This window comes from Chaetodon auriga, chromosome 10 (assembly GCF_051107435.1).
Source record: "Chaetodon auriga isolate fChaAug3 chromosome 10, fChaAug3.hap1, whole genome shotgun sequence".
NCBI classification, from domain to species: domain Eukaryota; kingdom Metazoa; phylum Chordata; class Actinopteri; order Chaetodontiformes; family Chaetodontidae; genus Chaetodon; species Chaetodon auriga.
In genome coordinates this window covers 11,892,055-11,905,977 of record NC_135083.1, presented here as the reverse complement: position 1 = coordinate 11,905,977, position 13,923 = coordinate 11,892,055, and the positions used below count along the sequence as shown (strand labels likewise).

Sequence of the window (13,923 nt, the reverse complement as noted above, 5' to 3'; positions counted from 1 at the left end):
CTACATATTATAATGTACAATTGACCTACAGTTTATACAGAATGTCTGCTTTCTGAGCACTAAATAATGCTAAATCCAATTAGACTGTCCTGGGCCTGCTCTGCCCCCCCACTGTGTCTGTATGCATGCATAGCTTTGTTTAGGTCTGAGTGTGGGTGTTGTAAATATTGTGAACACGGTGTCTGTTTCAGAGTTATTTGGTCTCCCGCCTGTTAGACACAGCAGAGAGAATACAGGTGTGTTACTGAGATACTACAGACAGAGAGAATTATAGAGATAGTGCAGATATGGCAAAAAAAAAAGTCTAGACAAAAAGTGTGCACCACTTACAGTTCATTTTACAGCTACACTGTGATGACATGGTGTGCATTAACAAACAGCTCTCATTTTGGAGCAGAGGATGGGCTGGAGACCACCTCAGAGCTACAGCAGATCCAAAAGAAACTCTGCTGGGAGGGATACAGAGACACACACACAAACATTCTGACATGAAAATCTGCGGGTGTCACAGAACAGCAACTTTAAAAGGAGGTGACGAGCATGCAAGGAACACAAGTTAGCAGGCAAGAAAGAAATGTTTATTGCTCTTTTATCTGCAGTCATGCAGTCAGACATACCAGGAAGCTGCTTAGAAGTTTGGGGAAAGACTGGCACGAAACACGCTGTGACTGACATGTCGAGATGTCTGCAGTGTGGCATGCGTGCAGACAGAATGTGGGATTGTGTTTCTGTGTGTGTGTGCATGACTGCGTTTAGTGTTTATCCTGCATGTGTACTGTTTTTGCTAATGTGACTGTGTGTGTGTGTACACGCGTGCGCATGTGTGTTTATCGTGCACCAGGCTCCCAAAGTGACATGTCAGGACACTGATGTCAGGAAACTGAGACACTCTGAGTCTGACAAACAAACCATGCCAGGAGGAGGATCTAAACAATGTGCCGCAATTGCTTTATTACTCAGTGTTTGCCCTAGGTGTCATGTTACTTTAGCCTTCAACACCATAAAAGCCTTCTCTATGGTTCAGCACTGTGTTTGTGTGTGTGTTAGCTCTGGCAGAGGCTCCCCAATGACTGGTTATATTGGACATGCTCAAACAAAGCCAAACACACAACAGGAGCCGCAAGCAATTAGGGCCTGCCATAGTGCATAACTCCTTTCTGAACACCCTCTGTTTCTCCTTTGCTATCCACCAGCCTCTTTCTCCTCTGCCACAAATTTGGAGGATTGTGCTACCATGACCCTCCCTCCACAACACACACACACAAACATACACCTACTCACACGCACATATCAGCCTCAGCAACATTTGCATGCTCAGTCTGTACTGGCATCCTGTGTGGCATCAGTGGCAATGATGCTGTTTGTGTGTATGTCATCTTCAGGATTAAATGGTAACCTCGGTGGGCAAAACATCACTGACTGGCACGGGAATGCCTGTAATGCTAGCAGGCAGCCTAATCTTGTGGATTAATACATATTAGGATGGTTTAACAGAGAGCCGGGTGGGCCTTGTGTCTCCATTTCATCCTGTCATTTGGATGAATTTGTCTCTGTCCACATCATGACGTTACAACTCCTCCCTCTCCTGACTGAGCTCGTTTGATGCGGTTTAAAACATACAATGTATACGTTTCTCATCGTGGTTCTTAACTCACTTCTGCACAGTAGATGATTAAGACATCCTCTCATGGCAGAGCAAGGCCAGTCACAGTGAGTGATGGACATCCATTTTGAATCAGATCCTCTGGAGCCTGAGCAGAGGGTGATAGCTCACTGCCTGTGGCTTGGACAGCAGACACGGTGAAGATCTGTTTCAAATCAATGTAAGAAAAATGGGTAAACTCAATCTGGGTCAAGCTCTTTCTCCCTCTGCTCCCCCCTAAACCCCTCTCCTCTTCTCTCTTTGTTTTTCTGTCTCTCTCTTGCTTTATTTAGGTGTCTCTTTGGCCTTTTGTCACTAAACACCTCATAAGAGAGACGTCTCTTTCTGGAAAAAATGAAGGAGGACAGGATGGAGAGATGGTGCAGTGTTGCAGTTGCAGAGAGAGTGTTGGGCAGGGTATGTGTGTGTGTTGGGGGTATGTCTGTAGCAGTTGTGTACTAATAAAGCTAATGATTGCCATCTGCGCAACAGTTATTTGTAGTCCTGTTTTTTTCATGTCACCAGCCATTACTCCAGCTCAGCCAGTGAGCCACTCTTTTTAAAGCAGACCATTACTTACAGCTTAAGACCCAGTTGGAATGTATAAAATGCTCAGATGACACTGGTGAAGCAGAACCATCTACATTCAGTATGCGTGTTTATTTCTGTGGATACACAGCTACATATATGTGTGTCTGTGCATGATGCAAGAACAATGACACAGACCTTGTTGCCTCCTTACAGCAGACACACATGCAGCAACTTCCATGTGTGCAAGCACAAGTGCTTGTATGTGCATTTGCACCAAAATGCACATCAATTTGCAAGTATGTCAGGGGGCTGCATACCTCTGTGTGTTTGTCCTATGTGTGTAAACCTTTTGTAGTGGCTAGCGTAGCTCTCCTGTTACACATGCACATGTTCTTTATGGGCTGGCTAATGGAGCTGAGCTCTTCCTGCCTCTATGATGTGGTTTACTGTTGTTTGATGTGCTCAGGAATCCTGCATAGGAGAGCACCCCGAGCTGATCTTATCACATAAAAGCCCTTGCAATGGAAGAGGACACTCAACTCTCTTTTTTAACTTAATAGAGATCTGTGTCCCTGTGAGGCTGTGTGTGTGTGTGTGTGTGTGTGTGTGTGTGTGTGTGTGTCTCCATGTGCGCGAGTAAGTGAACGTGTGTGCACGTGTACACCATTTCTCTAATTCAATCGAGTGTGTAACCCAGGGCCAAACACACACATTTGATTTCAGTAATGCTGAACCCGGAGACCTGTGGCTTGAATGCACCAGAGACATGTCAAATATGTCAGTGCATGTTGAGTGTGTATGTGTGTGTTTGTGTGTGACAGAGGCAGAGTAAAGGTTTGAGGAAAAAACAGACTTTTGTTATTTCTTTTGAGGTTTTCCACTGAAATCATATAAAATGTTATGACTGTGTGTATGTTTACGAACAGGGCTTGGCATATATAAAGTCATTAAGTTAGACCAATCAAAACCCTTTATTGGACATGTGAGTTGTACTGCAATTTACTGTAAGTTTGCAATTGTTTGTGTGAATTTTTTTGTATGAACGTTCAAAGGTTTTCACCACACAGTAATCATAAGACTGGATAGTGAAAGCTGGAATATACAGTAAAACCATGTCAACATTAATACATCAGCTAATCTTTTTCCACTCTTGTTTTCCTTTCATTTATTTCCACACTGTTGCTTGCTCTTAACTCTACTACCTGATGAATGTCCGAGGACAGACACACTGTAAATAAAGGACAGTGGTGGACAGTGTGCAGAATTTTTTTTGGCTCTTTCACTATTGCAGTTTCTGATCCAATGTACCTGTTTGTACGCCTTTCTGCTTTGCAGCAACACTGTAACATTTTTGTAACACCAATTCCAAAAATGTCAGGACGCTGTGTAAAACATAAACAAAACACAATGAGATCACTTGCTTATCCTTTTTGACATACGCTCAATTGAAAACAGCACAAAGACAATATATTTAATGTTTCATGTCATCAGCTTCATTGATCTCTGTAAATATGTGCTTATTCAGAATTTGATGGCAGCAACACGTCCCAAACAAGTTGGGAAAGGAGCAACAAAAGACTGGGAACGTTGTGGAATGCTCCAAAAAACACCTGTTTGGAACATTCCACAGATAAACAGGTTCATTGGTAACAGGTGGTAGTATCATGATTGGGTATGAAAGGGGCATCCTGGAAAGGCTCAGTCGTTCACAAGCAAGGATGGAGTGAGGTTCACCGCTTTGTGAACACATGATTGTATGAAGGGTATTACTCCATTGGCTTGGGAACACTTCCTAAAACTGACTGCTTTCTGTTTTTCTTTATGTTGTACACAATGTCCCATGTAGTCAGTGAGATAGCTGCAGGCTACACCTACCAGCATTAAAGTATACCTTTAGTGATAATCAAGTGAAAAAAAAAATTATATACAGAATGAATTTCTCATTATCAAAATGGATTTCTGGACATTTTCAGCCATCACTGAAAGAGTAAACTCTGCTGATTCCTGCATTGTTTGTATGGCGTCTGTGCGACTCTGAGAAAAAGTGTGGCTTTTGTTGCAGAATGCATCAGTGGCTGCTACAGGTTAAGCCTAAACACAGACAGAAATGACAGGAAACACAGCACCGCACTAACGTCGACCTCGTGCTCTCTCCGTGTGCCTCACACTTCATAATAACGGAAATGGATACATATTAAACAATTGACCTTTTGGTTTTGGTTACAGTAATGTCAGGGTACACACATACTGTCTTGCTCAGACTTTGATTACTGTATGCTAAAATGACACCATATTTTCCTCTGTTCTCTGATCTTCTCTGAAATTACTCCAGACATAAACACACATACGCTCATATCAATCCACTCACTGTCTATAGTCTGTGTTTCATCGACAGGCTGAAAAGTCGTGCCATTGTCTTGTTTGCTCACACTCCCTCTAGCCATTCTTGTCTCTGCAGGATTCCTGCGTTGTTTATTTAGTGGTGACCAGTCCTGTCTCTACGCAGTCTGTCCGCCCACATGAAGGCCTTTTCTGTCTTATTGATGCTAGCTTTAAAGATGAAGGACTACGCAGATTAAACTGCGGTTGCCATCTTGAATCGATGTGACGCTTGCTCCAAATAAACTTTGGGTTTGAAGCTTGTGTGTGTTTTTTCTCTTTCTGTCTGTTTTCAGTGGGTTCTGCTTTGCTTTTTCTTGGACATCAACTCTGATATCGTAAAAATGAGAGTTTTATTGTGGAGTTGTGAAAGTTAACAATGTCTGTGATGCTTGTGAATGGTAATTTCTCTCCGCAAACAAATAAGACAAATGTAGTTTTTGTTTTAATGAGATTTGAAATCCGAGTGGTGAGCTTAACTCTAGTGACCCCTACTTTCTCTCCTGATTTTATTTCTGTTTTTTCCTTCTTCTCTTTCCACCCTTCATTTCCTCTTCTCCCTCTCTTCTCTCATTTCTTCTTCTCTCCTTTCCAGTCCTAAACTGTGGATACCCACCGGCCCCGAGAGAACAGTCATGTTTCCAATATGTCTCCATTTAGCAGAGACCAAATGAACAAGAGCAGGGCCAAAACAAGAGCAGGAAAAATCATCACATAGCCACTGGCACAATCTGCTTATCTTTCACTGCTAATAGCTCTCATGCTCTTCAGATCATTGCTCCTCTGTGCACACAAGCATGCACGCACGCACACACTCATAGACAAATTCATGTATGCACATGTTGTTCTTTGCACACAAACACATTCAGTGTGCACCAGCGAGGATACACATGCTCATCCAAACTTGCTTGGGCTGTTTCCTGCCACTGCCGAGAAGTACATAATGATAATTACAGTTTGGGTCTACATCCCTGAATTAACCAGATCAGACACACACACAATCCAGAAGTGCCAGGGGCTGCTGTGGTGTGTATGCTGACTGGTGTGCAGTGTTGGAGCAGCCTGGTGCTGGGAAGTGGCCCATTCTACTATTGTTCTCTATTAAAACCTCCTGGGAACCATCTAAGCAAGACAGAGAGACGTGCGGGGCCAATAAAACTCCAGTCAAACCAACAAAGAGTCACAGACTAAGCCCTTACTGCGGGCTTCATGAAACAATATGTTACTCTGATTGAGGAAAACAAGGTGCGAATGTGGAGAAGTTAAAGTGCAGAGACACAGAGAGAGCTCCAAACATCCCGCCGTTAAAGCTGCTTTTTTAAACAGACACAGACAGATAGAGACAGAGAGACACTCATACCCAGATAAAGTCAGACAGACGTAGCCAGAGAAGCCACAGAGGAGAAAAACAGGAGCTGGAGCTCAGGTGTGTGTGCCAACCACAGAGGCTAGGAGGTGTTTACAGTGTGTGAATATATGCCAGTAAGCCCCATTGACTCACTGGTGTGGGTATACCAGCATTTCATGTGCCCATAATGGTAAACCATGAGGGCATTTCACTAAACCACTGTTTTAATGGTTGTTTTACAGCGCAACAACATATTACATACAGCTGCATTTAAAATAACTCATCCCTTTCTAAAATCTCCCACTGCTGCAGATTCTCTCTGGGCTTTCACTTAACCCTTTGTGCTCCACCTCTGCTGCTATTTATCTATGGCTCTATCTAGCTGCATATCTGTTCACCTAAATTCAAATTCGCTTTAGTGGCATATCTGTCTATCTACATTGACTACACCTCCTTCCTCCCCCACCACCCCTCTCCTCATTCCTTTGGTGACCCCTGAGGGCAGGACCGTCGTTCAATGGTCACCTCTGGGTCCCGTGTTCTGGGCTGCCTCTTTACGGCTGCAGGGCCCACCTAATCAATCGACCACTCATGCGCGCACTTAAATGCTCTGACACACACACATGCACACACACACTTACACACAGACTTCCAATCAATTAGTCTTGAGATTTATACAACTGGGTAAACTTGGGGGTGTTAGTCTCCCTAAGGCCAATCAGATTGGGCTTTCTCGAGACTTCTACACCAACCAAATGACACTAATTAGCTCTGTGTGTGTGTGTGTGTGTGTGTGTGTGTTTGTGTGTGTGTGTGTGTGCGTGTGTGTGTGTACGTGTGTGTTTGGGACTGACACTAATTAGCAGGCCTAGTGCACCTACTTCCTCAGGACCATTTCCTGTGATAGTAATTATTAGGTACGTGTGATAAATTCCAGACCTGTCCAGAGATAGAACAAGAGGAAAAAGACAAAAAAGAGACCGAGGGAGAGCATTTAATGCTGGGAGGAAGTTAAAGAGGACAGTGTTGAGAGAGTGATGAAGTCAAAGTAAGAAGGGACTATAAAAGAATAATTTTACTCCAGTTGGACAAACTGTGACTCAGTATGGAAGGTGACAGATGTTTCTACATGCAACATCTTCCCACTACCTCCTTGTCATGGCCTCCCTATCTCCTTCTCTAGCTGTCAATCACTGCATTACTTTTTGTTTTTGTGTGTCACATTTACCCCCATCTTTACAACGTCAATCTTGAGTTTAAGACAAGAAGCTCTTTCTGTCTCTGGAAAGACTCTTCCATCCAACTCTTCCGTCATCTGTCTGTCTAACTAAACACAGACGCATACAGGCTCTATCCTCCCTGGCCCACTGGTGTTCTCTGACCGTCAACGTGTCTTTCAGTTCAACATCAACTTCACAAGACAGCTCTAGCCTTCCAGTCATACTCTCATACTTCAGGAGACAATGCCACTTCACTCGGCCACTCCATGGATCACAAATCCTCTGTGCGATGACAGCAGCCCTGCAGTTACCATACTGCAAGGGTGTGTACGTCTGTGTGCCAGTTAAGCCAGAGTTTATATACTGTACAGGAGCTAAAAAAAAAAAAAGAAATCCTATTCATATTTACTGGGTGGGCTGATGCTCGCCAAAAATACTATGTGAATATAAGCGCCAATAAAATATTAATAAGTAGTGATAAAAAATAACCATAATTGTTGCTAGAACAGCCAAACCCTGAGAGAAGTGAGTTCAAGACATGACGCCTGCACGAGCGCAGTCCAAGAGAATGACATGGTTGGGGGAAAATGGGTCAGAAAAATTTAATTTACGGCATTTATTCTCCAGTTGCATTCGCTTAACGGCGCAATATCCAGTTCAAAAGCTGACTATACTCTTACACTTCACATATGTACCTCTGGACTATTCTCTCCACCCTTGAAGCTTACAGTATGGGGCTCAGGTAGGTTGTCTGTCGTTACCGTACTGTGCTGAACAAGGACTTGGAAAAGTGTGATGAAGCCCTCCATTGACAAAACCTCAAAGGAGGAGGAGTAGGGTGGAGCATGCCACGGTGCTGGCATAATAACATGCATACAGGCCCGACAGCCGACACACATGTCGAAGGTAAACACGCGTGTCAGAGGGCACGGGAGCACAGACAGACATGATGAATGGCCCGAAGTTCCCACGAGGCGACACGCACACAAACCGGCTCGGAGCGAGAGGAAAGTGATGTGTGGTCAGCCCCCTCCTCATCACTGCAACACAGAGAATCCCATTCACACACCGCCCCAACCCTCGGCGTCTCATCATTACCTATCACAACAATGGCACTGTAACACCATACGTGTCTGCGTGCAGCTGGGTGAACGCGCACGCACGTGTGCATCCGCTCGGAGCCCTTGCGTATGTTTGTGTGCGCTTGTATGAGATTTCTTCCAGTATCTGTGAGTGTAATTTCAAAACCGTACAAGTGAACGCAATGCCACTCGGTTGAACATGTGAGCATGATAATACCCTTTTTCGGCGTACGTGTGTTTCAATGAGTGCGTGTGTGTGAGTGTGTGAGGGTGTGTATGTGTCCAGGCCCCTCAGAGAGATCAGTGAGACACGACCTTGCCAGTACAGCTGGTCTCTCTGTGTGTTTAGTCAGAGTAACCATGGCAATGGCGCTGTGCAGACAGGATGTCTATGTTGGGGATTTGAAAGTCCTAACGTCGCTACTGCTCTAAGCTTCATTATGCCATGGATTACTGTAACTAGCCAACAAACGGATACATGAACACACGTCACAGGCAGAATGAAATTTCAGGGTAACAGGTTAGAGGTTTTTTTTTACATTTCCACCTTACAGAACAGCTCATTTGCCTTTGTTGAGTTAATGACATGATGAACAAATGAGCGAGCATTACATGTAGCTGAGATTTTGCTTAGATTTGCTTTTGCAGAATGGCACTAAAATCATGCTTCTATCTAAATAATCCACAAATGCTGACCACATGTCCAAAATTCTGGTAAAAGAAGTTGTAAAAATGTCAAATACATGTTTTTTTCTATGTATTATTGCAAAGCAAATATTGAAGACATGGGCACAGGATGTTGCGGGAATTGCCAAAATATGGATGCAATTTATAAAAAAAAATCACAATTTTTTCAGCGCTGAAGCTGAATGAACAGAAAAAAAACTATGCTGTTATGTTTTGGTGTCTCACACACAAATACACACACACACACACACACACACACACACACACACACACAAACACACACACACACACACACACACAGAGTCATGTCAAAGAGTCCTCAGATCCTCAGAGAGAGAGACAACATTCTAGCAAGAGCTCATTAATTCAGAAAACTCTCAGAAGTGCGACCACATCAGCAGACGCAAGTTCACTGCAGACTTCGTGGTTGTCTGCGCAGTCAAATATTCTGTTGGGAAAAAATGAAAAAGCTACGTCTATCTCTGGTCAAGCATCATAAACAAGGAGGAGCGCTGCCTGAGCGTGAGAGTAGCCTCCGTCAGACCCACTGACTCGGTGTGTTGGAGCTGTATGTGGAGGCTGTCCTGATCATAATAAGGAAAAAGGGAAAGGATACGTGATCTGAGTTAAATTCAATCAGATTTCATGAGGTCCTACTTCTGTTAAAATCCAAATGTGAATGAACAGGTGGATGTTGTTTGTTGTCAGATGTGGTGCAGGTGGTTGCTGATGGCATGTTGTGTTTAGTGGTTCTTCTCTCACCCATTCTTCTCCCTCTCTTGTCGACTAACCAGACTCTGCTCCCTCCCACCCCTCGCAGCTCCACTCGATCTTTTCCCCACTCTTTCTTCCACCACTTCCTTCATCATCCTCCTCCCACCTCCTCCCCTCCCTCCATCCATCACCCCCTCCATCAATAACTCCCTCACTCTATCATCCTTTTTTTCCCCATCACTTACTACTTCCTCCCTCACTCTCCGCTACGACTTCTCTCTCTTCCTCCGTCTATTGTCTCGCAGTCTAATGTTTGCATGATTTTCCCCTCCACCTCTCAAATTGTCAACTCTCCTCTTCTCTACCTCTAAAAATTTCCACTTTGTCAACTCTGCGTCAGTTTATGTGCCTGCCTCAAAGTTGCCGCTACCTTCTCTTTGCTCTATCATCATTTTCCATCACTAAAATGTAAACAGAGATAATATCAGCTACATTCCCAGTGTCTATAGGAGGATCAGGTTCAGTAAGCCACTGCAATGTTGTGGCATGTAGTATTATCCCATTCAGACTATGGAAACATCTCAATGAATAGCTATTCAAAATGTCCAAACACATAATTTCTCTATTGTGCACCTACACCCCGTGACCCTAGACTCATTTAATGACTAGCTCCTCTGGAGGCCATCTGTGTCTGTGTGTGTGAGCGTGTGTGTGTGAGTACAGTACAGTATGGTGGAAACTCAATCTGGTGTGGGGTGATAGAGCAGACCCACACAGCTCCTTATACATCAAGTATTCAGCTCTATATCTGAATGAACAAGGCAAATATGAAAATGCTCTCTCTCTCTCTCTCTCACACACACACACACACACACACACACAATACAAGCTAGGAAACCCAGCATGCAATGAGAGGATATTGAAAATGATTTTTTCCCCTCTTGTCTCTTTCATTAACAGTGTTGAAAAGCCAAGAGTCTGTTCTCTCTCTCTCTCTCCCTCTGGCTTACACACTCTCACACACACACACACACACACGCACACACACACACACACACACACATTAGAAAACACACACAGAGAGCTCCCCAGTTCACTGGGGAACGTGCCTCACATGGTTTGCTTCAGCTGGTCTTCTTGACAAATGCCACATTACAGTGGGGAGAAGGAGAAACTTGGCATGCAATCAAACTTCTCTCATGATTTCTAAGATTTGAAATACTTCAGTTTGCGTAGCCCCTCCATTCCATTCTGCCCTCCCTCTCATTTTCTCTGTCTCGTTTTTTTCTTGCTTTCACTCTTAGCTCCCTCTCTCTCTCTCTCTCTCTCTCTCTCGTTACCTCTCTTTCTCTGCCTTATCTTTCCTGTTTAGTTTTCCCTTTGCTAACTTGGACCAGAGCTGTGCTGTGGGAATATGGCCCCTTTTAAAGCAGAAAGCCAAACTTTGTGTAAGTATGTGCATGTCTGCAGACGTGAGTGATTATATGTGAGTCCCACTGAGGTTGTGTGTACATTCTGCGTGCGTATCTCTGTGGCTTGTTCAGATGTTAAGTCAGTCTCACGAAGCTTCGCCCCTCGCAATTCAACAGTCCTTTAATCCTCATCATCAGTGACCCCAAACCCCTGCCTCCGACCTCTTCATACACAGAGACACACACAGAATCCAGCGCCCAAGAGACCACACACACACTCATGCCCCATGTGCCCCCTCCATTAGCTCTTACCAGTGTAGACTTGCATTCAGTCAAAGTCTCAAACACAAAGGGAAAGAATCCCATCGACTTTGTTGCTGTTTATGTCAACCAACCATCACACTAACCTTCTTCCTCTTCAGACATCTTTCTAATGGTAATATAATAATGATTTAAGCCTAGTGCCAGTAAAGTACAAAAGTATCATTCACATGCCAGGTCCGTGAGGGTTTTCCTAATTTCACGTACATACCTAGAAGCATGGATTGTGTCTGTATCATATGTAACACATTTCCTCCGCTAAACATCCCTGGTGATGTTTGGATGGTGGAAATTGGAGCAGACAGGAAGATGGTTTGTATCACAAGCGCGCGTGTGTGTGTGTGATACATGGGCAAGGGCACCGTCTCTCTCTCGGTCTCCGGCACACCGTGCACGTACACATGCTGTAGGCAGACACAGACGCATGCACACATTCTTTTAGAGTTAGAGTGATCAGAGGGGCTTCTGAGGCGTAATGGATTTTAAAAGTTGTGTTTTCAATACATATGTGCCAGCCTTCCCTTTTGTACTGCGCTGAGTGGCCGACATTAAAGGCATTTCTCTGCGGCACATGACAACCAGATATGTGGCTCCATGCTCCTTCAATCAGAGCGCTCAAAGCAAACACACATGTAGCCGCTCCACTGACAGATCACTGAACTCACTCACACATTCATGCATACCCACTGACACACACTCACACATGGAGTTTGGTTTTTTTGGCTTCCCCCTTCTCTAACTCTCTCTCTCTGTCACACACAGACATACTGTACAAATAACAAAAAAAAAGAAAAGAAAAAAGAACAGCTGCACACACATTCTTCTGACCTGCTGTCTAAGACTGAACCACCTGTCCTCAATAAATGTAACTTTTCACAAGGCAGCTATAGACAACGGCTGATCCCGCTGCTTCAAAACACACCTCAGCGCTGATGTCTATATAACACTCATGCACAGACGCACATGTGAACAGGTGAGCGGATAAATGTGCCTAATACTGGTATTAGACACAGGTTTCTGCTGCAGCCACGAGGCTGCTGTGCAGGGTAATGAAAATGTGCCTGATGAAGCGCCGCACGAATCATGCCAATGTTAATAAAAGGTCCCTCATCATATACTTTTATGAGCTTGGTGTTGCAGTCACTACCACAAACACTTGTAGTTTATTTTTTCCCCCCCACTCTCATACTGCGGTTACTCTTGCTCTCCATTACGCGTCTGGCTTTTAATTTTAACACAAATACAGTTTAATTAATTTATAAAACTTTTACTGATAAGAGAAATGCATCTACATGAATCTTCAATATATAGCATATAGCTACAGAGTATGTGATTGTATTCTGTGTGGCCTTCAATGATTTGAAAATAGTTAAAACAAGGAAAATAGGTAGTTAGGGTAGATAAGATCTAAACATTGTGCAGTGTGAGACTAACTTCATCTCCAGAATCTCCTCCAGCTGTTTGCGTCTCTCCTGGCGAAGACTATTAAGGTGTCTGTCTCTCTCATGCAGGGACTGCTGAGTGGAGGACAGATGTATCTTGGTGGCGTCCAGCTCCTGCCGGGTCTTCTCCAAAGCCCCCATCAGCTCCTCCAACTATTCAAGGGGACACACATACACACAGGATCAAACCATGCAAGGATACTCACCCGCACGGCCCTGCTCTCAAACATTAAATCATATATGACATGTTACATAAAATTGAGTACACATGATGCAGTGTATACTTGCATACACAGTCACACACACACATACACATGGATATAGTAATCAGAAACACATTTATGTGCACTTTTATTTGTCTGCATGCATGTATTTGTGTGTGTGTGTTGGAAAGCTCTGATGAGGTCAACCGACTGCCTAGTCAGAGGTTAGCTGAATGATATGACTGCTGACCCTTGCACTGGAAACAAGGGTTCCCTCTTCTCTCCCACCTTTCTCCACTTATTTTATCTCACTCTCAAGTGTGGCTCTACTCCAGCGCAGGTGAGAATTACACTCAGGCCCTCAACTGCATCTCCTCCCTCTGCACACCCAGGCCCTCCAGCCATGCAGGCCTGTGTGTCCAACCTGAGTGTCTGACACACAGGATGTGACCTCAGGGCATCATTATCTCAAGACAGGAAGTGTCTAATTGTCTAACAACAAGGATTTTACAATAGGATGCAGTACCAGGCGGGTTTGTTCAGGTGGTGTAAATGGAGGACTGCGAGGATATGAATTTATCTTCCATCAATTCTGATGATTTGCAGATTTGTTATATGATAGTCAAACAATAAATTCTGAAGTGTTGGATCTCAAATGAACAAAGGGTAAGAAAGTGAAGGAGAAGCCAAAAAAAAAAAAAAGCATTAAGGGAAAGCACTCCATGGGGTAGAACATGAAAAAAGGAATGGGCCTCTTTTATGAAGGGGCCAAATCGTTCACACATTTTCAGGACACTCTCCATCTCCGCCGGTTTTCTAGGTGTGTTTCACAGATGTCAGATAATGTGCTCACTGACTGTTCATGAATATCACATATGGAGTGAGAGAAGAAAGGGTGAAAGCCAAGCGAGAGGGGAATACAGAAATTCGAAATGGTGGGAA

General features: G+C 44.0%; 1 protein-coding gene across 6 annotated transcripts in view; it reads right to left on the bottom strand.

The window, feature by feature from the left end:
* The window catches only part of LOC143327080 (ERC protein 2-like), a 144,420-nt gene that overhangs the window by 57,047 nt on the left and 73,450 nt on the right, over positions 1 to 13,923 (bottom strand). For 5 of the 6 annotated variants that reach the window (XM_076741233.1, XM_076741234.1, XM_076741235.1 and 2 more), the window contains one exon: positions 12,771 to 12,931. In XM_076741233.1, coding sequence (XP_076597348.1) covers positions 12,771 to 12,931 — 161 coding nt within the window. Of the gene's footprint in view, positions 1 to 12,770; positions 12,932 to 13,923 lie in introns of those variants that run through there. The other variant, XR_013077723.1, reaches the window with a different exon arrangement.